Source organism: Saprolegnia diclina, assembly GCF_000281045.1.
Source record: "Saprolegnia diclina VS20 unplaced genomic scaffold supercont1.52, whole genome shotgun sequence".
Classification (NCBI taxonomy): domain Eukaryota; phylum Oomycota; class Saprolegniomycetes; order Saprolegniales; family Saprolegniaceae; genus Saprolegnia; species Saprolegnia diclina.
In genome coordinates, this window is record NW_008246119.1 from 90,527 (window position 1) to 116,603 (window position 26,077).

At 58.5% G+C, this 26,077-nt stretch overlaps 6 protein-coding genes across 6 annotated transcripts; 1 reads left to right on the top strand and 5 right to left on the bottom strand.

The window, feature by feature from the left end:
* Positions 1–157: 157 nt before the first annotated feature.
* SDRG_12722 (hypothetical protein) lies at positions 158–3,912 on the bottom strand. Its single transcript, XM_008618804.1, has 9 exons — positions 3,690–3,912; positions 3,451–3,644; positions 3,339–3,408; positions 3,125–3,291; positions 2,943–3,078; positions 2,759–2,889; positions 2,300–2,710; positions 2,080–2,248; positions 158–2,026 (listed from the first exon to the last, which is right to left on the bottom strand). The coding sequence occupies exons 1-9, from the start codon at positions 3,886–3,888 to the stop codon at positions 399–401; spliced, it is 3,105 nt and encodes a 1,034-aa protein (XP_008617026.1). The 5' UTR covers positions 3,889–3,912; the 3' UTR covers positions 158–398.
* A 525-nt stretch (positions 3,913–4,437) lies between these two features.
* On the bottom strand, positions 4,438–7,997 carry SDRG_12723 (hypothetical protein; the record flags this gene model as incomplete). The annotated part of the gene is made up of 9 exons (XM_008618805.1): positions 4,438–6,120; positions 6,164–6,335; positions 6,379–6,792; positions 6,844–6,974; positions 7,025–7,160; positions 7,209–7,375; positions 7,420–7,498; positions 7,544–7,737; positions 7,781–7,997. The coding sequence occupies 9 exons, from the start codon at positions 7,995–7,997 to the stop codon at positions 4,481–4,483; spliced, it is 3,150 nt and encodes a 1,049-aa protein (XP_008617027.1). The 3' UTR covers positions 4,438–4,480.
* Positions 7,998–8,066: 69 nt separating this feature from the next.
* On the top strand, positions 8,067–11,096 carry SDRG_12724 (hypothetical protein; the record flags this gene model as incomplete). Its single annotated transcript, XM_008618806.1, has 15 exons — positions 8,067–8,284; positions 8,331–8,486; positions 8,529–8,796; positions 8,836–8,898; positions 8,951–9,145; positions 9,194–9,401; positions 9,452–9,537; positions 9,592–9,612; positions 9,661–9,934; positions 9,979–10,015; positions 10,066–10,129; positions 10,179–10,497; positions 10,544–10,866; positions 10,913–11,020; positions 11,061–11,096. 15 exons carry the CDS (start codon positions 8,067–8,069, stop codon positions 11,094–11,096), a joined length of 2,376 nt encoding a protein of 791 aa, XP_008617028.1.
* Positions 11,097–11,373: 277 nt separating this feature from the next.
* SDRG_12725 (hypothetical protein) lies at positions 11,374–13,928 on the bottom strand (the record flags this gene model as incomplete). The annotated part of the gene is made up of 10 exons (XM_008618807.1): positions 11,374–11,979; positions 12,030–12,184; positions 12,242–12,286; positions 12,340–12,446; positions 12,494–12,665; positions 12,711–12,771; positions 12,815–13,064; positions 13,111–13,307; positions 13,366–13,626; positions 13,675–13,928. 10 exons carry the CDS (start codon positions 13,926–13,928, stop codon positions 11,475–11,477), a joined length of 2,007 nt encoding a protein of 668 aa, XP_008617029.1. The 3' UTR covers positions 11,374–11,474.
* A 27-nt stretch (positions 13,929–13,955) lies between these two features.
* SDRG_12726 (hypothetical protein) lies at positions 13,956–19,495 on the bottom strand. Its single transcript, XM_008618808.1, has 3 exons — positions 18,533–19,495; positions 16,002–18,485; positions 13,956–15,926 (listed from the first exon to the last, which is right to left on the bottom strand). Exons 1-3 carry the CDS (start codon positions 19,460–19,462, stop codon positions 14,058–14,060), a joined length of 5,283 nt encoding a protein of 1,760 aa, XP_008617030.1. The 5' UTR covers positions 19,463–19,495; the 3' UTR covers positions 13,956–14,057.
* A 783-nt stretch (positions 19,496–20,278) lies between these two features.
* On the bottom strand, positions 20,279–26,003 carry SDRG_12727 (hypothetical protein). The gene is made up of 4 exons (XM_008618809.1): positions 24,904–26,003; positions 24,680–24,860; positions 22,336–24,629; positions 20,279–22,273 (listed from the first exon to the last, which is right to left on the bottom strand). Exons 1-4 carry the CDS (start codon positions 25,915–25,917, stop codon positions 20,387–20,389), a joined length of 5,376 nt encoding a protein of 1,791 aa, XP_008617031.1. The 5' UTR covers positions 25,918–26,003; the 3' UTR covers positions 20,279–20,386.
* Positions 26,004–26,077: the final 74 nt, after the last annotated feature.

Below are 26,077 nucleotides of genomic sequence, written 5' to 3' on the forward strand. Positions count from 1 at the left end.
CCTATTTTTGGATGTCCAGATGGGTTCGCAAGTAGTGTGTGTGTGTGGCGGCGCCAGTAGACTCGATGGCCTTTGCCGGGGCAACTGCCGAAAGCGTAAAATGGTTCAGCATCCAACGAGGGCCTCCTTTACCCTTTTCTCTTCTCGCGCGCTGTGCGCAGTTTTTTATACTATTTCTGGTAAAAACATATAAAGCTTAGCTTGGGAGCCTCGGGAACGCTGGATCGCTCAACTTGGCGGCCCGATTGTCAGCCACCAAGCTCGCAGATGAAACGGGAGACGCTGCTTTGACCATCAAGTGTCGTTGGGTAAAAGGGATAGGATTCGCTACGTCGCTCACTCGATACTGGACACCGGACGCGGCAGTATCAGCGTCTCTCAGTAACTTGGACAAGAGTCTAGGATGCGAAGAGCCACGAGGCGCGACGGGACGACGAGGGTGCCGACGCTTGCGCGACGGTCGTGAGGCATGGCTTGATCTGGTCTTCAAAAAACGAGCGGAGGTGCGGTTCGAGCGCATTCGCAATGAAGTCCTCCATCGCACATTGGTCGGCCGTCTTGTACAAGCTCACAAGACTCGCCGTCACGTTAACCAGCTCGCTGTTGCGGTGGCCGCGGCGCGGCGCATTTTTGTCCAAGGGAGCAGCAACAAAGCTGCGTCGGGGGCTCGCACTGTGGTGCACCATGTACGCCTGCCGCACGAGGCCGTCGACCTCTTTACGGAGTGTCCGTCGACGATCAATCTCGGTTGCCACGTCCTGCGGCACGAGAGACGAGCGGTCGCGGCGTTGCTTGCGGCGATTCACAAGCGGCGCGATCTCGACAGGCGGCTCGCTCGGCGCAGGCTCGGGAATGCGCATATGCTCGCCTGTGCCGCTCTCGCGAGGCTCTCGGCCCGAGACAATGCTCGTTGGTATCGACTGCAATTGGCTTGCGCGGCGGGGGCCGCGTGCACTGTATCCCCGAACTGGCTGCGCATGGGTGTTGGTGGGCGTGGAAGAGAATGAGCGGCGAAGCGGGGCGTCGGGGTTGGTGGTGAATCGGTCGTCTGCGGGCGAACCAACATGCGATTCGGATCGATCGGCGATCGAGGTGGCCGGCGACGGACCAATTTGGACGTGGTTGCTCAAAGACGGCAACTTGGCAAAGCTCAGCGTCCCTGCCATGCGCGAGCCAAACGATTGGCGCACACTTGGCACGAGCATGTGGACGACGCTGTGCCGCAGCTTGGAGAGCCACGGTGCGTTCAAGTCGCTCGCTTCCTTGCGGACGTTGGTCGATTGTTTTCGGTGCTTTTGACGCTCTTCGAGGTCTTGCAAGAGGAGATAAATGCGCTCGAGCATATCGCTGATCTCATACGCGTTGTGCCAACTCCAAAACGCTTGCGAGAGCTTGGCCATGGACGCCGGTTGCAACAGAAGGTAGAGGTTCACGTCTCCACCGGCGTTGCCCAGGACTGCTTCCAGCACCATAGAGAGCACCTCGGCGCACTTGAAGACGGTCGATCGACTCGGGTGGCCGAGCGCGTGCATAAAAAAGTTGAGATAGGACGCGTGGCGCAGCCAGAGGTCGGTGGGCACAACGCCTTCAGTGCATGCACCGTGCAGGCTGTGCGTTACGTCCATCACGAGCTTGGGATCGTGGGTTGCGCAGAGTGTCGTGAGGATCTCGACGTACACAGTCTTGTTGAGCTGAAGGTACTGCGACTTGTACCACTGCAAGAGAAATTGCGCCGCTTCGTACATGGCAACGTGGTGCTCCATCGCGCGGGCTTGCGCCAAGACCTCGAGGCTGCGTTGGTAGAGACCTTCGAGCGCGTCCGCGGCTTCGTCCGGACGCTCTGTCTTGGAGATCCAGTGCTTGTCTTGCACGCGGATGACGTGATAGGGCTGTGTGCCGCGCACAATGTGCCCGCTCGACCCGTCGCCAAGTGGCAACGCCATCATGAAGCTTTGGCCCTTGGACGAGACAGAGAGGCGCACGGGCATGCGTTTACTTCCTCTGCGCACGTCAATCGCGAGTACCTCTACGTACAAATGCGATAGTACATAGTGTCGGAGAGGATACGATAGAAGAGACGTAATGAGTCGTCCACAGCGCACAAGTTGATGCGATGTTCGGATAAAAATTGGCTCTTGCGCGCAATAAGTGTGCGCTCCGGGTTGGCTTGGTCTTTTCGCCACCAATTTTCCGGCAAAATGGCGGCCGCGTCGCGCTCGCCAATGACGACATCGCTAAACCGGTAGTTCTACGAGCATAGGGATAGGGTCGACACAAAGCCTACCAGATGAAAACGTACCTCGACGTGGCAAAACCAGAGAGTTCGAATCGCATAGATGCGGCCGAGCGGATCGCGCTTTGTGGCTTTGGCCAGTGCTTCGAGGCGCCGGTAGATCGAGGCAAACTCGCGCACATTGACTTTGGTGACATCGACGTGGAAGGCAGCGATGGCGCCAACGACGTGGGCCTGTGACGACGGGTGTTCGAGGAGCTCGAGAATCGAAAGGTTGGGGATGTTGAACGCTCGCGCGCGACGGTCATTGAGTGTCCACGCGAGGACCCAAACCACTGGCAGCGGCGTCAGCGCGTAGTACAGCAGCTGCATGCCACCGCTCGTCGAGACGAGGACGAGCACGCAAAGGGACGTGTAAATGGAGCTGGAGAACGAGACGGCGCGAATGTTGTTGGGGACACGGCCGCTACCAATGCACTATCGCAAAAAGATCATCGTCGGTCGCATGTACAGAGGAGAACGTACGGGCTGCGTCTGGTACGTGTACACGAGCAAGAAGGACGCACAGAGGCCGAGGCATATCGTGATCCCAATCGCCGCACCAGTGACGCGTGCGAGGTCGATGGCGTTGACTAGCATTGACACCACCGGGTTGTCTATCAAAAGCAGTACAGTTGGACTCGATACACAATGAGAGGTAAACACGAACGGGTGCGGGCCATGACCATAATGACTTGGAAGCTAGTTTGAAAACGAAAGTCCATGGTCGTCGCCAACGGCTCAATGTGCGTTTTGTAATGCAACGCGCTTCCGTAAAGAAGTAGAAACCCGACGAGGCCACAGACCTACCGCGATCATTCTGCTGCAGCACCCTCCAATCGTAGTGAGTACCCCGTAAATGCCAAAACGGTCCACACACTCGCACGACGATGTGCCGGGCAGCACAATGTGATCGTACCCATCCGGGCAGGACGCAAGGCGCAAGAAGGTTGCGACAAATGGAATGTAGAGCACGTCAAATGTAACGGGGTAGGCGAATCGCATGAGCAGCGCCTCGTCTAGCATCAAATACAATCATCTGACAATGTGGCGACCAAGCGACTACTTTTGGTAGCGCATTGCCGGAGGAGGAGAATGCAAATGCCGCAGAAAGCAGCAAGAAGCACATTGATCGCCTACATCAAAGATGAACACATGCTCTCCTGACGTGAAGAGACCTCGCTCGTCGTGGTGAGCATGCTAAGCATGTGGGCGAGGTTGTTGGTCTCGTTGGTGGCTTTTATTGCGACGAGAAGGGGGGTGCATGTGAACGATGGCCACTCGGCCAACATGGCGCACACCTTGAGGTACCGGAGAAGTCGCGGGCGCTTGTCCGAGTCCGAGCGTCGCTGCGAGAGGGCAACCGCGACGCCTATACGATTCGGTTGGCTAATATTCTGACACCATGTCGGCAAACCTTGGGCGAGGGGATCATGTATCCTTTTCGGGTCGAATGGAAAGAGTTTTGTGAGACCCCCTTGGCGCTGGAGCATTGCGATACCAACGCAGAGCCAAACGAGCCAAAGAAGACCGACGGGGGCGAGCACGAGCCACTTGTAGCCGCACGCTGGCCAGCCACGCTTGCGGCAGCCCACATCGGAGAAGCAGTCGCCCATGCTCGCGACTGGGAATGACAAAACGACTGTGCGAGCTATATTTACTAGGATGACAGTGTGTAGTACCGTGTAATCACCTGTCGGCGACGTTTCAATATCATACGAACGTCTGCACAGCAGGGACGAAGACTGCCTTGGTCGACAAAGCAGTAGGGGCACTATAGCATCGTGGCATCGTTGTGTTCTGAGCTTCACGAGGGGTCCACTGCCACAGCTGCTGGGCCGAATGGCGGGCTTTGTTGAGCCAAGCGTCAGCGCTTTGGATGTCAGCCGCACTCTCGAGCCTTCGAGGAGGAGCATGCACTCGCAACGCAGCGATCAGCTAGTAAGCAGCAACTCACTCCTACTTTGCACAAGTGACAGCAGAGTGCAAACAATGTGTACGACACTTGTCCTTTCGTTGGTCTTCTGCGTTGTGTGCGGTACAGAGAGCCGTTCGACGATGGTATTGCGCTAACCCTGTCATCGTCATTCCTCAGTGTGCCAATACTGTAGCAGGATTCATGAATTTGTTATGGTGCTCACCCAACGACGACACACAAAGCGAATCCAATATGTGACGTGTATGGGTACTTGTTGATCTACCTCAAGGCTATTCTTTGCGGCGGCACCAGCGCGTCCAGAAGCCTGACTTGGCCTCGGCTTCGCAGCACTCGACGAACGGCTTGACGTGCTTTTCAAAAAACGACACGAGGTCCTTGTCGAGCGTCGTGTAGATGTAGTCGTGCAGCGCACACTCTTCGGCCGTCGAGTAAATCTTCATGAGCGCGGTGAACGCGCCAAGAACACCGTGGTTGGTCGCCTTGCGACCCGATGACGAGCGCCGTCGCGACACGACTTTTGGCGTGTCTTTGAGCCACTCGACGCCGTTGACGAGCGGTTCCATGAGCATCTCTTCAAAGAGGTAGTACGTTTTTTGCAGCTCGGACTCAAAGTGGCTGCGGAGCTGTTGCCGGCGCGTGATTTCCGACAAAATCGCCGTCGTCACAAAGACATATTCGTCCGATTTGGTCGTAGGAGCGCGCGGCAACGATGGCCGGAGCAAGTCGATCGAGAGCCGACGAATGCGCTCCATCGTCGAGACCTTGCTCGTCACGCGATTCGTAGGCACGTAGCTCACCTTGCGCAGTGCGTCATCATCGTTCATCGGCGTAACGACTGCCGTCGCTCCTTCCGGCGTGCCCCCGAGCGTCGACGTGCGTGGACCTGGAAAATGCGCCACGACGCTCGGGCGCGGGCCCGCGTCGTTGACATAGACGATGGCGGCCTTGCGCGACGCCTTCCGGGGCGTCTGGCGTGTCAGCGAGCTGGCGGTGCTGTGTTCGCGCGGCGCGACCATCGACATGTTGAGCCACAGGGCCCGATCAAAGTGCGCTCCTTCCTTGTCGCGCTTGAGAAAGGACTCGTGGACTGCTCTCGAGTGCGACGAAAAATCGATCGACTGCCGGTGGTGCCACAGCTTGCGCCGCTGGTCGGCTTCGATCCGGTGGAGGCTCAAGCAGCAGCGCTCGAGCGCAACGCTGAGCTCGTACGACTCGCACCACGTGTGGAAAGCCGTATGGATCTTGCCGATCGACTCGGGTGTCAAGAGCACGAATAAATTCGTCTTTGGGTCGGCTTCGGCACATTCGAGGATCGAGACGAGGACCGTCGCGCACTGAGAGACGGTTTGTTGGCTGTTGTGCCCGAGGCTAAGCACAAAGTTGTTGAGAAACGACGTGTGTTGGAGCCAGAGCTCGGGTAAGAAGAAGCCCTCGGCGCAGAGCTTGTACACCGTGTATGTCACGTCGAGCGCGAGTTTGCGGTTCGACGTCGCGCAGAGCGTCGAGAGAATGTGGAGGTATACGGTTTTGTTGAGCCGAAGGTACTTTGTTCTGTACCACTGGAGCAAAAAGACGCCGATTTCGTGCATAGCAACCCGGTCGTCCATCGCACAGCTTTGCGAGAGCACTTCAAGAGCCATGTGGTGCAGCAGTTCATGGTGCACCATTGCGGCTTCCGGCGCTTCGTTTTTGCAGATCCAGTGCTTGCTTCGGAGGAGAATCATAAAGTACGTTTGCTTGGCCAGCGACCGCTTTCGCGCGCACACAAGGTTGGGGTCGATTGTCGCGTTGGCCACCTTGGCATGGCGTGTTATCGGGCGGCGCAGCTTGGATTTAAAGATATCCGCGGCGCGTGTGCCCGCCTTCGTCAAGTGATGCCGGGTCGATAGCACATCGACGTCGAGCACATCTAGTATCAAAAATGGAGTGGACCCTATGGCGTGGCAGCGTACCAACGACGGACTCGATGCGGGTGAGCTTGACACGCTGCAGCGCTGTGGTGAGCGCTGTCTTGGGTGCTCTCTTTGGCCGGTCCGGATTCTCGCGGTCCTTGTAAAAGAGCGTGCACGGAATCACAAGCGCGTCGTTGGGCTCACCGATCGCACATTTTGCATTTCGAAAGTTCTAGAATATCATGAAAAATGAAAAAAATCATTGGAAAACAAACCCGAATGTAGCAAAACCAAAGTGTCCGAATCGCATAGATGCGACACAGGGGCACGCCGAGCATCGAGTGTTTGGCAATACTGTGCAAATGAAACACGATGGCTTCGTGGTCCACGTGTCGGACCTTGGCCGCGTCCATGTACAAGGCGGCAATGGTCCCGACCATCTTGGCTTGCGGCGACCGCTCCTGGAGTAGATCCAAAATTGAGAGGTCCGGGATGTAGAAGCGCCGCGCGCGCTTGTCGTTGACATGCCACGCCAAAAGCCAAACGAGCGGCAGTGACAGCAGCGCGGCATAGAGCCCGTTGAGCGTGAGCGGTGTGAGAAGGTACACCAACACACACAGTGTTGTGTAGAGCGAGCTCGAGAACGAGAGCACGCGGATGTTGTTGGGGAGGCGGCCACTCCCAATGCACTACGCGACAATAGATGCCTACATCCACGTCGCATCGCAAAGACTTAGTACCGGCTGCATCCGGTACGTGTAGTGGAGGAGGAAGGACACACAGACGAGGAAGCCGAGCGCGACGGGAATGGCGGCCGTTTTCTCTCCCTTGAGCTGCAGCCCGATGACGAGCACCGAGTATATGGGACTGACTATGCTCACTCCGATGATAAGCCATCCAGAAGCGACGAGGAACGTGTACGTGTGCGGGCCATGACCATGATGATCTGAAAGCTAGTTTCAAACCGAAAGTCCATCGTGGTTCCGAGCGGCTCGATAAACATCTTGTAGTACAGCGAACTCGCATACAAGATGACAAATCCGAGAAGACCCACAGCCTAGTCGAATGTGTGAGCGATGGCACTCGACGAGTGTAGGCATCGTACCCAGTAGAGACCGTAGCGGTTCAGACACGCGCAGGTTGCCCCGCCGGGGAGCGGGATGTGATTATACCCCTCGGGGCACGTGCCGAGACGCACATATGTCGTCACGAGCGGAATGTAGAGCGCGTCAAACGTGATCGGGTAGACGTAGCGCCGCAAAAGTGTGTCACCTATACATACTCCTAAGATTGGACTGCCATGGCTATCTCCTTACGCTGCGCCGATGGCTTCATGCCCACTCGCACGCTTAGCACGAGGACGCCGCAGAAAAGCGAGAGCGCAAACGTCACCGACTAGACCAAAGGTTAGCAACCGCAGATCGTTTGGACAGTGCAAACTTCAATCAGCGTAGAGTAGGCGACAAAGATTTCTTGGCTGTAGCCTTGCGTGCCGGCCACGTTGTAGGCGAACGAAAGCGGTGTCGTCGTGAACGCCGGCCACTCGGCCCACATGGCGCAGAGTTTGACGTAGCGCAGGAGCCGCGGTGTCTGGTTCGAGCCATACCTGCGCTGTGCCAGCGCGATTGCAATGCCTGCTCATAGTGTCGAAGAGACGCGCAAGCAATGAGCTACTACCTTGTGCGAGTGGGTCGTGGATGCGCGAGGTGTCGAAACGGCACAGATTTCGGATCGAGCCATCGCGCTGGAGCATGTACAGCCCCAGAAAGAACCAGAGCCCCCAAATGAGACCGACGGGGCCGTTGACGAGCCAGTTGAAGCCGCACGCGGGCCAGTCGGCTTTGGCGCACGCAGCGCCGTCGTCTTGCCAGTAGCACCGGAGGTCACCGGCCATGAACGACCGAGGCCAAAGTCGATGGTTGAACGAAACGTAAAAGCTAAAATTATGCCTGTTCACGGGATCATGTGCATCACGCGGCTGCTCTTCCTCGTGACCGGCGCGGCTGCGACCACGTCCCTGTACGTGGACCCGAACGTCGGCAACGACGTCACGAACGACGGCAGCCTCGCTCGGCCGCTTCAAACGATTGCGAAAGCGCAAGCCGTCGTTCGCAGTCTTCTGCAAGCCCAGCAGGTATCCGGCGTCTACAGCCCGATCGACGTCGTCTTGCGGGCCGGCACGTACGAACATGATGATCTTTGCTGATTCTATTATCGTGCCGCGTAGTCATACCGTGTCCTCGACTCTGTCGTTTGGGCCTCAAGACAGCGGCGCGTCCGCATCAGCCCGCGTCTCGTACAAGGCCTACTGCAACCCATCGGCGCCGTCCGATTTGACAGTGCTGCCGTACCCGTACATCATGAATGCGACAGCGCAGCTGCGGTACCCCAGACGACGTGCTTGCTAGCATCTGACACAGAGTAGGTATCTCTGGAACGGCGTCAACCGTCCTTCGGCGTGGACAGGGCCCGCCGATCCGCTCGCGCAGCTGGGCATTCGTGCACTCAGCAGCACGACGCTGCCGCCGCTCGTGCTACCGCCCGTGTGCTTTGACCTCGTTGGTGTCGGGCACACGTGCTACACAGTCGAAGCGCCGTGCGTCTCGGACTGCATGACCGCGTGTCAGCGCAACGTTGACAAGCGGATTTACTCGACCGCCGTGTACGATCAGTTTTACCTCCTCTTTGGCCGGGTATGTCATAGTGACACGCTGTTGCTCACCGCGCGCTAGGATTTGCGCAGCGAGGACGAGTGCGTCGGGCTCTGTGTGCAAATGTGCACCACATGCGAACAAGTGCGTTGCATCCATATTGTCATGTCGTATGGCGACCCATCCCGATGCATAGCCGATTTTGTCGGGCATGCAGACCATCACGAACGGCGCGTGGACGCCATTTGTGGCGCCCGCGTGGATGGCGCCAGCGCGCCCAATCTACTCGCTCAACTTGGCCGGGCGCAATGTGCAATCGATCTCGGATGTGTACCTCAATGGCGACACACGCCTCCCCCGCGCTGGGTTTCCAAACGCCGTGCTGCAACCCGTAAGTCCCCGCACCGAGAAAACACGTGTTTTGTGTATACTATTTTAGAATGGAAGCTGTACATCGCAATATGCGCCGACATTTAACGGATCTGCGCGCAGCTTTGCTTTCGACCCGACCTCGTTCTCGTCCAAGTTGGCGTATTGGACAAATGTGGCATCCATGTTTATCGAAGTGCAGCTCGGCAGCGGGGCCAATGTATGGTACAGTGCCGCCAGTCTTGCGAGCAACGTGATTGGTCTGGGCGCGGGTGGCGGTACTTGCCTTATTCTATCCCAATCGTGCTAAAGAGAGCATTCTTTGTAGGTCAAGTGTCACCCCAAGTCTTTCGAAATGGTGTTCCGTGGAATGCGACGACTGCCCGCTTTCGCGCCGAGAACATTTTCGCCGAGGTGGGCTTCTTCTCGAAATTTTGGATCTGTCATGATGACATCTCATGCGCGTAGCTGGACGCCCCCGGCGAATGGGTCCGTGCGCAAAAGATGTATCGGGTGCTAAACAACGCGTTCGACTAGTTTTACGACGCGGCAACGTCGACGCTATATCTGATTCCACCAACTGGCGTCAGCTTGGCGTCGGCCAGCATTTCGTTTCCGACTGTGAAGCAGCTACTGCAGATCCAGGGGACGCCGGGCATCGACCTCGGCTACAGTGCACCTGGATACTACACAATTATTACCGCTAATGAGACAGAGACGGCGGCGCCCCGGGCCCAAGCGGGTTGGACGTCCCACTTGACGTTTGACGGACTCACGTTTATGGGCACGGCACGGACCGAAATGGAGCTGTGTACGTCGATCCTCTGGGTGAGATATATTGCAAAAATGCTCTAGACGAAGCGCTACCCGGTCATCCGTGGACCCAAACACGGTGCGTGACTTCCCTTCATTCAACGTGCCTCACGCAGCAGTTTGGCGTAGCGTGGCCGCCGTGTACATTGAGAGTGCGAGGGACATTGTGATCCGTCGATCCACCTTTACCAATGTACTACACAGCTTCCATTATCTAGCCAAAATGCGATGGCTTCATCTAGTTGCGTGGCAACGCCGTCATGCTATCGGGACGCAACCAAGAGATTCATGTGGTCCACAACCACTTCAAACAGCTTGGTGCGACAGCCGTCGCGGTCCTTCCGCGTGGCGTCACAGCCTTTCCCAACCTGTACCGCTTCGAGATCTTCCACACGATGCTCTCCAATATCTCGTTCAACCAAATCCACGACTTTGGCCTGGTGACGACCCAATCAGCAGCGATTTGGATGCTCTCGACCAATCAAACAATCGTTCGCGGCAACTTGGTCTACAATATCCCCCCGAGCGGCGTCAGCTACAGCTTTACCAACAGCAACGGAGGTGTCTATTCGATCCATTTCTATCATGCAACACCATACACGTATAGATGCCACCAAGCCGGGATACCTCTTGCGACCGCTGCCCGCGCCAGTGAGTCCCGCCACGGTGCTGGCCAACAGTTTGAGCACCACGTACGCGGTCGTCGTCGACATTGGGCGGTTCGACATTCCTGTGGTCGCAAAGCTCATTGGTGCACCGATTTGCGCTCCGTCACAAGGACGAGGGGGCGCGCTGTACGGCCAGCAGCACAGCGGGTGTTCGGGTTGCTGTCCTACAACTTCTGGCACGAGTACGATTCAAAACACCGCGCTCCCGGCTGTGACGGGGCTCGCGGTGCCGCTGCGCCCTGGTGATATGCTGCAGCTGCAGGTGTCTTGACTCCGAATCAAGGAATGACTCACATGGGTTGTTGCAGGTGACATCGGCACCGTACTATAGCGCCCCCGTCGATGTCTATGTGGGTTTTCACATTGTGACGCCCAACCGTGTCGTCGAGGTGCCCGGCTGGCGCTTCCACTGGCAAGTACGTACGCGTCCGTGTGTGCTTGCCACAACGACGCAAGTCGTCACCTGTGGCGGTCCCTGTGGCTGTCCATTGACCAACATCGCGTCCACTCTAAGCTGCGCTACCGGTTTGGCACTTGGGGCACCCAATCGTAAATATTGTATGTTTTGAGCTAGGCTACGACCCTATCCCGACGTCGGTCGTCTGCGATGGTACATCACATTTGCGACAGTCGGCATTGTGATGGCAATGTGCATAGGTCCGTATGATTCTTGGAATACGTGCCAAAGCGGCGCGCTGGGTCGCGTACTCTACTACAATTGCTCGATGACATGCACGGCAACTGTGTGCACATGACGACGTCTTAGCTTTGCAACGGTAAAAGGTGCAATGTACTACCATCGAAATACACTGCTATCAAGTTGATACATGCCGCAATGAACGCGAGGCCAATGCTCGTCGTGCAGATATCTCAATTGTTTTCGTCATCCGAGACATCTTCAAACGTATACTGGTCGTTGCCTGCGTTGGGAACGACGGACACGAGCTTGACGTCCACGGGTGGGATGCGCGAGAGCCCTCGCACAAGGCATTCGAGCTTCACTTTTTTCTCGTCGGCACTCAAGCTCGCGGTGGGCCGAGACGTGTAGTGCATTTGCTCTTCGTACGTGAGCAAGTCACCGTGCGGAAGCGTTTCGTGCCAATGGTCCCGACAAATCTTGGCAAACGCCGTCGTAAATGATCCCGTCGCACGGTCCTTGATGCTTCGTAGTGCCACCTTTCGTGGGGATGCGACGGCTGCCGGCGACGACGAAGTGGCGGCTTCGTTGGGCAACGGAGGCGTCCGCACAGTGGAGAGCGCCGAGTCAAAGAAGGTATCGAGAGCCTCCATTTCGATGCTCGGGTGTGGCGGCTGCTCGACTTGCACTTTGGTGTACGCACGTGCCGTCTCGAGGCGGCGCGTAATCTCGTCCTGTCTACACAAGATACGTGTCATGCCACGTCATCAGTGAATGATTGTCACAACAAATGCGTTGCGTCGGCGTGAATCGACGCGAGGATAGCAGTGTTGCACAGGACGAAGCGAAGTAGTGCGTTCTTATTGATTGCGAGCAGCTTGCATGACGAGAGGGTTTCGATCGTGGTCGACGAGCACAAGTCGTTGGAGGCCGAGCAGATCTCCTACCAGCCGTTTCATGCTGTCAGTGTGACATCTCTCAACGGTGCAAAGTCGGTTACATGGCCCAAAATGGACGGTGCACGACGAAGCACAAGCACTTTCACCTACGCATTCCCGCTGTTAGGCTCATCAATGGCTTGAGAACACTAGGTATCACCGGTGCTTCGATTGCCTGGCCGGTAGGGGCCGTTGCACTCACCGAACTCGTCGCTGTGAGCTTGACTTCGCCTTTCACCAGCAGATACAAATGCGATACATAGTCGCCTACACGACCTCGTCAAGACACACGCACCGTCATATCTTGACCATACCTTTTCGATAGAGGGTATCGTGGACATCGAGCTGCGTCACTGTGGCCAAATACGCCAAATGAGTTGTCGTGCCTTTTGGTGCGTGGGCGAGTGCCGGAAACGACGTCAAATTGCGCTCGTTCTCTGCGAGCATGGCTTGCTTGTACGACAAAATGCTGCGCAAGAAGACATCCTACTCCACACGATGACTCTCGTAGATACACACGGGTACACGTACGCGGGATACGAGCGCCAGCTCGGTGCAACTACACTCATACGTGACGAGGGCCGAACCCGACCTAGGACAACATTTATATCGCAAATGCTGATCAATAGACGCACCGATAGCCCGTCGAGCCTCGGAGGAGCCCGATTTCGCCAAAGCTCATGCCGCGTCGCATGGTGGCAAAGAGGCCTTCGCCGGAGGCCGCAATGCCCACCGTGCCGCTCAGCACGATGTAGAACGCTTCGCCCGCATCGCCCTCTCGAAACACAAAGTCGCCCGGCGCATAGCGCGCGTACACAATGTGCCGCGCAATGTCGTTGTACGATGCATCGGGGAGGCTGCAGTCGTAAAAGTACTTGACGCCGGCTAAGAAAACATCAGCGTCTTGCCGACCGGACTAGTGCGATCGCACCAAGCCATTTTTTCAGCGTCCGCGTCGCACTCGGGCTGCGCATGTCGTGCTCGATCTGCATGACGCCACGCAGCGCGCCAAGTGTGATAGCGTCATCTTTCTTGAGGCTCGCACCATGCAGCACGTCTTCGGGTCGGACAGGAAGAAGTCGCGGTGGCGGTGTCCAGATGACATGACGCGTGTGCTCGGCTTGGAGTCTAATACGTCATCGTGCATCAATGGTTGAATGCAATACGAGTATCGGTGAATACATACTGGTCGAGACGGCGAAGGTACACCATGGCAAACATGATGCGATACACCACCACACGAAGAGGCGGAAGCGGCGCGATGATGTCAATAAGCTCAAACCCTTCGTTGTTGGTCGCTGAAATCACGACCGACTTGACGGTCGAGGTGGCCGACCCGAGGCTCCGGTACCGCTTCTTGAGCACCACGTACAGCAAGCTGCCCTCGACGATGCCGAGATGGGCCAGATCTTCGTGGTCTTCAAGTAGCTGCGAGTTGAAAAAGAGACTACTACCAGGTCAACTCTCGGTGAATGCTAATTTCTACGGGTCGTACGTCTGCTCTTCGTACAAAATTCCATGCTCCTTGTAGAGAAGCACCTTGACGTTGGTGATCGTGAGGTACGGCGCCACTTGAAGGTACTCGGGCGCCTTCTCGCCGATCTGAACTTGAATAGCATACGCACTGCGCGAGTGGCTCGAGTGCGACGACCGAAAGAGTCGGAGGCCACGCAGCTGACTCACGGACGTGTGTGCTTTGCCCAGCAGCCGCGGCGCGTCGTCGACGAAGTCCCGCGCCAACGACTGCATTTTTTGTATCTAACACGAAGCGACGCGACGGTTTCGCGTACGCGTATCAACTCGATACAAACATTTGATTGGTCCACGACGAAAATGTATCATATTACGGTCAAAATATGCAAAAAGACACTGGGCGTCTTACTTGGTCGCGACGATGATGAGGTTGATGATGGGACCGAGGAAATACATGAGCACCATGATGAGAACGCAGCAGAGGCAGCACATGACGCGGTGGCAGATCTTGGGGCCGAGGAGCTCGTTGAAGACGTAGAACGGGTTCATGCTGAACTTGAGGCGGCCGGCCGGCGGCGGCAAGAACGGGCTGTTGTTCGGGTCGCTGCGGCCAAAGCCGACCGTCTGCACCTTGGCCTTGTCCACGGGCATGAGCTCCATGCTAATGCAGACAGCACCCATTGCTTCCTTCTGGCCCGTCTCGCGGTTGAGCCGCTCCATCTTGATCCACGTCGAGTCGGTCGGGTCCGTGTCCCAGAGCCCCGTGGCCTCCTTGATGGACCGGATCGCGTCGTTGTTTTGAGCCTCCTTTGGCGACTCCTTGACCTTCTTCTTGGGCGTCTTGTCCTGGAAGACCTGGAGCGGCGCCTTGAGCTGGCACACCTTCTTGAAGTGCGGGCTCAGGTCCAGGATGCCCTCGGCGATGCAGTCGTTGGACGAGAAGATGTCCTTGTCCCACATCTGCATCTTGAAGTACGGAAACTTGGAGTTGTGCTGCTTGTGACCCAGCGCGACCGGAAACTTCATGCGCCAGTTAAAGCTCGCCTTGCCCTTCTTGGCGCGCCAATGGATGTCCGTGTCCTGGTAGTCGCAGCCTTCGAGCGACGCACGCACGAAGAGGTCGTTCATGTCGGTGATCTCGTCAAAACTCGGCACTTCCTTCGTCTTCCAAATCACGACGCGCAGCTCGTAGTGCTGCGCCGGCGGCATGGCAATGTCGACGGGCGGGTAGTTGGCGGCTTCCTTGGGCGTCAAGATGTCGACCCAGAGCTTGAGCTGGCCCATCTGCGCACGCGACGTCGGGATAGTGAGCGCCCGCTGCTCGAGAGGCTTGGGGCCCCAGCGCTCGGTGGTCTGGAACTCCTTCCCGAGCGCCTGCCAGTTCTTGTCAAAGAACCGGTCTTCGAGGTCCAAGGTCGTCGAGCCAATGAGATCGTCGCCGCCGATGAAATCGTGGTCGAACGCGTCGATCGTGAGCGTTGACGCGCCAGGAAAGTGCACGTTGAACTCAAACACCTTGTAAAAGTCGGGGTCGACCACGTCATCGATATAGTTCTTGCGGTCGTTGATCGTCTCCTTCCCGAGGCGCAGGATCAGGTACGGGTCCGACTTGCCCGGCGTGCCGTCGAGCGACGGGTCCATCGGCGCAAAGTTGGACCCGTTCAAGACATACACGCGCACTTGATACGGCAGCGGGTTGAGCAGCTTCTCCATGTTGATGAGCGGCGGCTCGTTCTCGTCCAAAATCACGCGCACGAGACCCTTGAAGATACCCGCGATGTGAAAGGTCGACGTCGGCGCGGCGGCGGCCGCCGCCTTCTTTGTGCCAAACTTAAGCGGGTTGAGCGACGACAGGAACGACGACTTCTTCTTCTTCTGGCCGATCGTCAGCGCATACGTCTCGAACGGCTTGGTCACGAGCTTGGACTCGAGCCCGTCTGTGAGGTCTTCACGGTTCTTCATAAACTTGGCGCGCTTGACCTCAAACTCGTCAGCGATCTCGGCCTCGCCAATGTCGAGCTCTTCGCCTTCCGCGGTGCGCTGGCCCGAGAGGAGCGCGGGGTCGTCCAAGTCGATCGCGACGTTCATGGACTGGAGAGCGCCAAATACACCCGCGCCAATATCGCCGGGTGCCGTGCGCCGGCCCGAGAGCATCGCGTCGTCTTCTTCCGCGTCGTCGTCGTCGTTGCCCTCGAGCTCTTCGTCTTCGACGTGGTTGAAGCTCATGCGCTGCGGCGCAACGTAGCTGTCGCCCCACGGCAGTTTCGTCGTCATCTATCATCGTGATCACGTCAGAAAACCGTTACAGAAAAGGACATGTCATCATGACAGATCCCAACATGAACGTACATCGATGGACGCATTGCCGATCGTAGGCGTGCTCCAGCCGCCGAGACGCGTGTCCCGAACCATAATGTTGAGCATGGGCGCAAACTGCGAATCTTCCGGAAGCTCAACCTCGCGCACGATGCGCTGAAGAAAGTTGGGGTTGGCACCGGACGGCCGCTTGGACTTTTCCGTCTTCATCTCTTGGTTCGCATGCGTCTTGCCGCCGAGCGTAAACTCGATGAACGGCAGCTGGATCGGGAGGAACTGGAACGGCTTCATGTCCCGGAGACCGAGCACGATGATCTCAATGTACGCGCGGCGCATCTTGGGCACGATCGGGCGCGGCACCGGCACAACCGCGCCGGGCATGTCGAGGCAGTAGACAACAACCGAGGCGAAGATTGCACCTTCCGTGTCGCCTTCTTCTTGCTGCATGAGGTTGAACCATTTTGGTTCCGGGAGATTCTCTTCAGCGTCGCCGATCGGCCGCACGTTGGACGCGTTGAACGAGATGAACGCCGACCCCATGTAGTCGTGGCCCGACTCGCTAATGCCATTGTCGTGGTCCATCAAGCGCACAATGACCTGCGGCGAAAAGTGCAGCATGTCGAGCGGCGGTAGCATCACGTCGTACACAAATGTTTGGTACCACATTGGGTCGCGCGTCTTCTTGCGCACTTCGCTGCGCTGCTCGTCGGCGCCAAAGCGCACCTTGGCGTATGGGTCGCTCAGGCCGTTGTCGTCGAGCGCGGGCAGCTGCCGGCCTTGGTACAGGTTGACGTGCACCTGGTACGCGTGGCGCTTCTCCAAGAGGCCCTGGTCGAACGTCGTGTCCCACGCTTGCCGCGTCGCTTTCGCGGTCGCTTCCGTGCCCATCGCAAGTGCGAGGAGAACGTTGCCAGGAAACACTTCGTCACCGAGCGCGTCGACGCACGCATCTTCCTTGAGCGTCACCCACGCCGGCGGCTTCTCCATGCGTTCGTCCAACAGATGCTTGGCCTTGTAACGCTTGTACGCGATCTGCTTGCGCGGGTTCATCTTGTCGCCAACCGCGCCCTTGCAGAGGTACACAAACACATCCGGAATCTGGTCCGGGTCGGACGGGAACACGAGGTTGTCCGTCTCGGAGAGCTGGTTCCACACCACGAGACCCTTCTCGTTGCGCTGGCGCTCGAACGCGAGCTCCTGGAGCCCGCACGTGATGACGATCTGCATGCGCGACTTCTTCGCAATGTTCATCGACGTCAGCTGCGGAATGTCCGTGCCCGACCCGACAAACGCGCGGATGCGGTACACCGACGTCGGCGGGTACAGGGACTTGGGCAACGGCGTCGCCTTGACCCGGCGGTTGACTTCCTCGAGCTTGGCCTCGTTGGAGCGAATCTCAAACGTCACGAGAATGCGGCCGCGGTAGAACGACGCAGTGTCCGGAAACGTGTTCATTTGCGCCTCGACCGTCTCGGAGGCGTTGAGGATGTTGCCCTTGGCTCCTTCGAGCGGCGCGCCGTACAAGTTGAGCCACATGGGCGACGCGCTGCCCGTCTTTGCCAGCAGCTTCTTGATCAAACGCAGCGACTGGTACGCATGCGCGACAACCTCGTCCTTGCCAATCTTGTCCCAGTCCTTGACGCAGAGCGTAATGTTGTTGGCGAGGCCCGGCTCGCGCAGCACCATCCAGAGCTCGTCGTTGAACGCGGGGTTGAGCAAGTGGCGCTCGCCGCTCTTGGTCTTGACACGCGTGCGGACGCCGTCGTTGCTGCCGAGGCTCACCTCAACGTACGCGTCGAGGCCCTGCTTGAGGCCGCCGAGGAGGCTGTCCATCGGCACGAGGTGCTCACCGACATGGACGGTCGCCACGAGAAAGTTGACCTCTTGCTTGATACTCGGCGGCATCATGACGCCGTCGACGCCCGAGTCGGCCGGACCGAGCGGCGGCGGCGGCGAAAACTTGTCGCCGGGCCCGAGGATCGTGATCGAGACGCGGAGGTAGCCCTGCACCGAGTCGTGGCCCGGCGCAATGAGGCCGAGCCACTGGTTGCAGATCTGGTGGTTGATGTGCGAGTAGACAAACGACGTGTCGAATTGGGTCTCGCCAATGAGCTCGGCGCGCGTGAGCGTGTTGGCGTCCATGACCCGGAGCTTGATCGCGCCCATCTCGACAATCTCCTTGTCGAGTTCACGAAAGTTGAAGATGAGAATGTCGTCCCAGACCGCCGAGAGCGTCTGCTTCTTGGTCGCCGTGTGCTGCGTCTGGTCGAGGACGTCGACAAACACGACCGGGTCGGACGTGCCCGTCGCGTCCTTGCCCACGAGATCCCGGGCTTCAATCACATGCACTTGGATCGAGTAGTCGCCCGACTTGATGTTGATGTCTTCGAGCGCCTTCTTCTCTTCCTGCAGCGCTTTTTCCTTCTCTTCGGCCTCCTTCTTGAGCTCGTCGTCGCTCTTCTTGGGCACGTCCTTGGCCGCCGTCGGGTCCAAGCCCTCCTCATCGTCGTCGCCAGCCTACACGCAGTACATGAGACACGACACATCATACTCAAGACTCGTACGTCGGGTGCACTCATGACGTTCTTGACCTTGTCAAAGATCCCGCCCTTCTTCTTCTTGTTGGACTCGATGATCTCGTTGACGTTGGCCCGGTGCACCCACTGCAGCGTCACGGTGAGCACGCCGAGGCCGTCGACCTTCTTGAAGCGCTTGTCGCACAGGTCCAGGTCCAGCGTCTTCTTCTTCCCGTCCGCGAGCGACTCCATGTGCACTTTGGCGCGGCCGATCACGTCGTTCGAGAGCATGTCAAAGTCCTCGACGACAAACAGAATCTCTTGCGTCGCGTCCGTCATCGGCATCCGGAACGACTCGTTCCAGACCGGCGTCAGCGTCTTGGGCATCGTCGTCGTCGTAAACTTCTCCTTCTGGCACGATATGATCACGAGCGGGTCGCTCGAGTTGTTGCTGTCCATGGCCTTGAGCCCTGTCGCGCGGTCGATCGTGATGTTGAGCACGTTGAGTGGGCCCTCGATCTCGAGGGCCACGTCGCCCGGCGCGGACGCGGGCGTCGGTGCCGGCGCATTCGACGTGAGCTCGAGAAACAAGGTGCCGGTCGCGACCTTGACGCGGTCGAATTTCTCAACGGGCGACTCGAGCACGACCGGTCCGAGGAGCGCGCTGCGGACGACGTCCATGGGCAGCACGACGCGCCCGAGTGGCACGTCCTTGAGCATGTTCTTGTCAAAGATCGTGAGCGCCAGGAACGAGACCGTGCGCAGGTCGACGTCATGGCCCACGACCAGCGTCTCGTTCCAGACCGGGTTGACGGTCGATGGGATGTCCTTGGTCTTCTTGCTCTCGCCCTTGATGACCGCGAGGCTGCTGTTGAGGTACGTGAGCACGACGTACGGGTCGGACGTCTTGTTGGAGCCAAAGCCGTCGTTGCCGACGAGGTTGGTCGCCTTGACGATCCCGACGCGGACCTCCTCCATGACGACCGCGTTTTGAGAAATGCACAATCGTCATGCACATACTCAAACCAAGCTTGTTGGAATTCGGACAAGTCCGATTTAGAGGCGCGAGTGCACTTCCCGACCCCTACTTCCCCATCTGCAAGGATCGCATACCCCGGTGTCTACAACCCTGCACACAAAGTAAGAAGGGACATGGCAGGGATGACGTGCATGGCCCGGGGCACGGTCGCCGGATTGCGACGAAAGTCGGACAAGTCCGAAATTTGAAGCCACCTGCCGAATTCGAGGCGCCAGAGCCAGTGCATTGCCGTACGACAACAACGCGACCCCACTCGGTCTGAGTCCGCAGCTCGAGATAAGACCGTAGGTCGCTAGGTAGATAGAGCTCTTAGATAGTAGAATGCGTCGACATGCTGTGGACTTAATATCTCGCAGACGTGATAGCTAGTGTCTTCCTGACGCGTCAGTGGCGCCCAGAGGCGGCTGGACGGCTGAGATGGCGCTGCGTAGTGCAAGAAAGGCGCTGATCTCCGTGTCGCAGCGACCAGACACGCGTGGGACGCCGTAGCGTTTCTCCTGTGGCCCATCACCGGCCTCTGCCCATCCATCAGACACTAGCATCTCGAGCAAGCATGCTCCAGTAGTTCAAAGTAATATATTCGCAAAACCGTCTCAATATTGAGCGAGGGATAGGCCGCGACAGGATTGGCTAAAATGCTTTTATACACGGCGTTGGATTGGTGCAATATGCTGCTCGCAGCGTGCAGCGCGATCGATGATATATATTGAGACGATACCGAGACAATACTGATCACCGATCACGACCTGTTGCTTTGTATGTCGCCTTCTGGCCGTGGGATATCGGCAACCTCGTACCGGTACTGGCCTCGCATGGCAAGTAAAAGCATCGAAAGAGCAAAATGGCGGATACAATTGTCAAAATTACTTGAACGTGACGATGAGGACGTTGATCATGGGCCCGAGGAAGTACATGAGCACCATAAAGATGGCGCAGCAGAGGCAGCACATGACGCGGTGGCAGATCTTGGGGCCGAGGAGCTGGTTGAACACCTTGTACGGGTTCCAGCTCAGCTTGAGGCGCCCGGCCGGCGGCGGCAAGAACGGGCTGTTGTTCGGGTCGTGGCGGCCAAAGCCGACAGGTTGCGTCGTCGCCAGCGGCTTGGGCACGAGCTGCATGCTGATGCACACCTTGCCCATTGGCTCTTTCGCACGCGTCGTCGGGTTGGACCGGTACATTTTGATCCAAGTCGAGTCGGTCGGGTTCGTGTCCCAGAGCCCCGTCTTCTCCTTGATCATGCGGACCGTCTCGTGGTCCTCGTCGTCTTGGGTCGTCGCAAGCTTCTGGAGCTTGGACTTGGGCGGCTCAGGAAACACCTGCAACGGACCTTTGGCCGCCAGCACCTTCTTGAACGGAATACTCAGATCCAAGTCGCCTTCGGCCAGGCAGTCGTTGGAGCTCACAATGTCCTTGTCCCACAGCTGGAGCTTGAAACGCGGAAATTTCGAGTTGTGCTGCTTGTGCCCGAGCTTGACGGGAAACTTCATGCGGTAGTTGAACGCCGCCTTGCCCTTCTTGGCGCGCCAGTGGATGTCCGTGTCCTGGTGGTCGTCGCCGTCGAGCTCGCAGCGCACAAAGAGGTCGTTCATCTCTGTCCAGTCGTTGAAGCTGGGCACCTCCTTTGTCTTCCAAATCACGACGCGCAGCTCAAACTCGCGCGGCGGCGGCAGTGCAATGTCATCCGGTGCATACAACGACGCGTCGTTGGGCGGCAAAATGTCGACCCAGAGGTTGAGGTGGCCCATCGGCGCCCGGGACGTCGGCACATACAGCGTCCGCTCTTCAACGGGCTTGGGCGCGAGCCGGTCCGGAGTCTGGAACGCCTCGCCGAGCGCATGCCAGTTCTTATCAAAGAACCGGTCTTCGAGGTCGATGGTCGTCGCCCCAATGAGACCGTCCGGGCGAATGAGGTCGTGGTCGAACGCGTCAATGTGCAAGGTCGACGCACCCGGGAACGAGCAGTGAAACTCGTACATCTTGTAGAAGTCAGGGTCCACCGTGTCCTCGACGTAGTTTTTGCGGTCGTTGATGCCGTCCTTCCCGAGCGTTAACTTGAGGTACGGGTCCGACTTGGTGGGCTTCCCGCGGATCCCAGAGTCCATCGGTGCAAAGCCATGCCCGTTGAGGACGTAGACGCGGACGTTGTACGGCATTGGCGTCTCGAGCCGCTCCATGTCGATGAGCGACGGCTCGTCTTCCGAGAGCATGACGCGCACGAGGCCCTTGAAAATGCCGGCCACGTTCAAGGTGGCGTCGTCGTGGTGCAGATGGTGGTGGTGCGTATCGTGGAAGCGCGGCTGCTTGGTGCCGTACTTGAGCGGGTTGAGGAGCGAAAGCAGCCGCGACCGCTTCTTCTTTTGGCCAATCGTCAGCGCATACGTCTCGAACGGCTTGGTGCTCAAGAGGGCTTCGAGCCCGTCGTTGATCTCTTCGCGGTCCTTCATGTACACCTTGCGCTTGGTCTCAAACGCATCGTCGGCCGCTTCGTCCTCGACAAACGCTGTGAACTCGCGCTCGGCCAAGTCGTCGGCAATGGAGGTAGGTACCAACGGCAGCGGCGTCTTGAGCGCCGGCAGCAGCCCCGCGCCGCTATCGACAAAGGACGAGACCTTGCGCTCGACACGTGGCGCCTCGAGCGACGTCGGCGCGTCATCGTGGTGCAGCGTGCCCTTGCGAATGCCCTCGACGTGTCGAAAGTCCATCCGCTGCGGTGGCAAATACCCCTTGCCCCACGGCAGCTTGGACGTCATCTACATCACAAGAGCACTCTGAGGACCCCGCCACATTACGCAAACATGGAAACAAGACGTACGTCGATCGAGCAGTTGCCGACTGTCGGCGTCGTCCACCCGCCAAGCCGCGTGTCCTTGACGAGCACGCCGAGCACAGGCGCAAACAGCGGGTCTTCCGGCAGTTCGACTTCTTGCACAATGCGGTGGAGGTAGTTGGGGTTGGCGGCCGACGGGCGCTTGGAGCGTTCGGTCACGAGCTCTTCGCCGCCCTGGAGCGCCTTGGCGCCACCGAGCGTAAACTCAATGAACGGCAGCTGCATCGGCATAAACTGGAACGGCTTCATGTCCCGTAGCCCGAGCACGATGATCTCCAGATACGCCTTGCGCATCTTGGGTACGATCGGGCGCGGCACTGGAAAGATCATGTCCGGTCGATCCTTCCGGACCACGATGACGCTGGTCAAGATGAAGCCTTCCGTGTCGCCTTCCTCTTGCTGCATGAGCGGGTACCACTCGGGCACGGGCGGCTCGTGCGCGTCATTCACATGCCGCACGTTGTTGCTCGAGATCGGCACGAACGCCGAGCCAATGTACTCGCTCGACGAGCCCGCGATCGTCTCGTCCTGGTCTTTGACCCGGAGCGTCACGGGCGGCGCAAAATGGAGCATGTCGACCGGCGGCAGCTCGACTTCAAAGCACACGGTCTCGTACCAGAGCGGGTTGACGGTCCGGTGGCGCGGCTTGATCTTGGTCTCGAGGCCGCAGAGCCGCACTTTGACGTACGGGTCGCAGAGGCCGTTCGAGTCCATCGCGGGCAGCTGGCGGCCCTGGAAGATGTTGACTTGGACTTGGTATTTCAGGCGCGTGTCGAGCTTGCGCGTGTCAAAGACCGAGTTCCAAAGCGCTTTGGTCTGCAGCGCCGTGGCTTCCGAGCCAAAGCCGAGCGCGAGAAAGACGTTGCCAGGAAAGATCTCGTCGCCGAGCGCGTCGACCGAGTTGTCTTCCTTGAGCGCGATCCACTCGGGGTCGGCAATCATGTTTTTCGACAGGAGCTGGCGCGCCGAGAAGCGCTTGAACGCCACTTGCTTGCGCACGCTGAGCTTGCCGTCGACGCGGCCCTTGCACAAGTACACAAACACGTCTGGGATTTGGTCCGGGTCTTCTGGAAACACAAAGTTGTCGGTCTCCGAGAGCTGGTTCCACACCACGATGCCCTTGTTGTTTTCACGCCGCTCAAAGTTGAGCTCCATCGAACCACATGTGATGACGATCTGCATCTTGGAGTTGCGGTACGCGCCATGCGCAAGCGACGCCAACTGCGGAATGTCCGACCCCGACCCGACGTACGCACGCAGCCGGTAGACCGCCGTGGGCGGGTACAACTCGCGCGGGAGCGGCGCTGCCTTGACGCGCATGTTGGCCTCGTCGAGGTCCTTGTTGACGCGTACGTCGAACGAGACGAGGATCCGACCGCGGTAGAACGACGCCATGTCGGGATACACGGCCATTTGGTCCTTGACCGTCTCGACTCCGTGGAGGAGGTTGCCCTTGGCGTGGTCCAGCGGCGCACCGTAGAGGTTGATCCACGTCGGCGCAATGGACCCCCCGACGCTCTTGATGTACCGCAGCGACTGGTACGAGCTCGCGACGAGCTGGTCGACGCCGACCTTGTCCCACGCCTTGGCCGCGATCGTAATCTTGTTGCTCAAGCTCGGCTCCCGCATCGCGAGCCAGAGCTCGTCGTTGAAGGCCGGGTTGAGCAAATGCCGCGCACCGCTTAGCGCCTTGATGCGCGTGCGGATCGACGGATTCGAGCCGAGACCGATCTCGACGTACGCGTCAATGCCTTGCCGCAGCCCCTTGAAGAGCGAGTCCATCGGCGGCAAATGCTCGCCGACGTGGACGGTCGCGACGAGGAACTTGATGTCTTGCTTGATACTCGGCGGCACAATGACGCCGTCGACGCCGGCTTGGCTCGGACCGAGCGGCGGCGGATGCACAAACTTGTCGCCGGGACCTGTGATCGTGATCGAGACGCGGAGGTAGCCCTGGATGCCCTTGCGCGGCGCAATGAGCGCGAGCCACTGGTTGCAGATTTGGTGGTTGAGGTTCGAGTAGATGAACGAGACATCAAACTGCGCCTCGCCAATGAGCTCGGCGCGCGAGAGCGTGTTGGCGTCCATGACGCGGAGCTTGATCGAGCCCATCTCGACCGTGTCCTTGTCCAAATTGCGAAAGTTGAAAATGAGCGTGTCGTCCCAGACCGCCGAGAGCGCCTTCTTCTTCGTCGCCGTGTGCTGGACCTGGTCCATGACGTGGACGAAGACCACCGGGTCCGACGTGCCCGAAGCGTCTTTGGCCACCAAATCGCTGGCTACATAGCGTAAAAGTTACGAAAAATGCCAACAAACGCGAGGATCAAACCTTCGATCACGTGCACTTGCACCGAATAGTCGCCCGACTTGATGTTGATAGCTTCGAGCGCCTTGCGCTCGGCCTCGCGCGCCCGCTCCCGGTCGACACGCTCTTTCTGAAGCTCCTCGTCAGTCTTTTTTGGCACCTGCTTGACGTGGTCCGAGTCTTCCTTCTCGTCCAGGTCGTACATCTATGGCCAGTCCCGTGAGATGACACGAGCGAGGTTAGCGTACGTCGGGCGTGGCGTTGCCTGTGACCACGTTCTTGACCTTGTCGAGGAGGTTGACCTTGCGCCGGCTGTTGGCGTCCACGATATCGTCGACGTTGGCCTTGTAGATCCACTGGATGCTCACGTTGAGCGTGCCGAGGTTGCGCTTGTTCTTGAACTTTTTGTTGAGCAGCTGGATGGACACTGACCGCTTCTGCCCGTCCGTGAGCGTGTCGAGCGAGAAGCGCGCTTTGCCCAAAAAGTTGGTCGACGTGAGGAGGTCGCCGACAATCTTGTCTTGGTCGCAGACCTCAAAGAGGATGTCGGTACCGAGCGCCGAGACTGGAATCTCAAACGTCTCGTTCCAGACCGGCGTCAGCGTCTTGAGCTTGGTCGATGTTTTGCGCACGTCGTTGCCGACCGTGACGCGCACGAACGGGTCGCTCGCGCCGTTGCTGTCGACACTCGGGAGGTCCTTTGCACTCTCAATCTTGACGATGAGGACGTTGGGCGGCGTCTGGAGCTCGTAGCTCGCGACCGAGTCGGCCGACTCGCTGCGGCTGCTCATCTCGCGGGCCGACCGCGTCGTCGCGCTGAGCGACGGGCCAGACCCGCGCCGCAAATTGGTCTCAAACTTGAGGTACAGGTCGCCGGTCGCGGGCCCTTTCATGCGGTCGACCGGTTGCACGCGGTACCCTCGGTTGATCGGGCCGTTGCCGAGGTTGGTGCGAATGTCCTGCATCGCAAGGTTGACTTGGCCGAGCGGCACGTCGCGGAGCATGTTCTTGTCAAAGAGCGAGAATGAGACGTACGAGACCGTGCGCACGTCGACGTCGTCGCCAAGGAGGAACGTCTCGTTCCAGACCGGGTTGACCGTGCGCATGACCTGGCCTGTCCGCTTGTCGCGACTGCGGATAAGCTCGTAGTTGCTGTTCATGAACGTGATAACGACATACGGGTCGGACGTCTTGTTGGCGCCAAAGCCATCCGTGCCAAGGATGTTCTCGGCGCGGACGACGGTCACGAGGATCTCTTCCATCGTCGGTCAAAGAGGAGGTGGCCAAATGAGCCACTTGCCCGACGCGAGAAAGGCAGCAGCAATCCGCCGCTTCTGATTGGCGCACGCCACTTTGCCCAAATGATCGACGCGATTTGATTGGTTCGTCGAAGAGTTTGGCCCGGATTCTATTCTTCCGCCA

Bases quoted from the DNA above. Each gene is read 5' to 3' on its own strand.
- SDRG_12722 (XM_008618804.1), bottom strand. From the start codon at position 3,888: ATGGGCGACTGCTTCTCCGATGTGGGCTGCCGCAAGCGTGGCTGGCCA. The intron at 3,409-3,450 runs GTCTCTTCACGT...TCTTTGATGTAG, and splicing joins TGCTCACCACGACGAGCGAG to GCGATCAATGTGCTTCTTGC. The intron at 2,890-2,942 runs GTTCGTGTTTAC...TGCTTTTGATAG, and splicing joins TATGGTCATGGCCCGCACCC to ACAACCCGGTGGTGTCAATG.
- SDRG_12726 (XM_008618808.1), bottom strand. From the start codon at position 19,462: ATGGAGGAGGTCCGCGTCGGGATCGTCAAGGCGACCAACCTCGTCGGC. The intron at 18,486-18,532 runs GTACGAGTCTTG...TACTGCGTGTAG, and splicing joins ACGTCATGAGTGCACCCGAC to GCTGGCGACGACGATGAGGA. The intron at 15,927-16,001 runs GTACGTTCATGT...TCACGATGATAG, and splicing joins TCGGCAATGCGTCCATCGAT to ATGACGACGAAACTGCCGTG.
- SDRG_12727 (XM_008618809.1), bottom strand. From the start codon at position 25,917: ATGGAAGAGATCCTCGTGACCGTCGTCCGCGCCGAGAACATCCTTGGC. The intron at 24,861-24,903 runs GTACGCTAACCT...GACTGGCCATAG, and splicing joins CAGGCAACGCCACGCCCGAC to ATGTACGACCTGGACGAGAA. The intron at 24,630-24,679 runs GTTTGATCCTCG...TACGCTATGTAG, and splicing joins GCAAGTGCACGTGATCGAAG to CCAGCGATTTGGTGGCCAAA.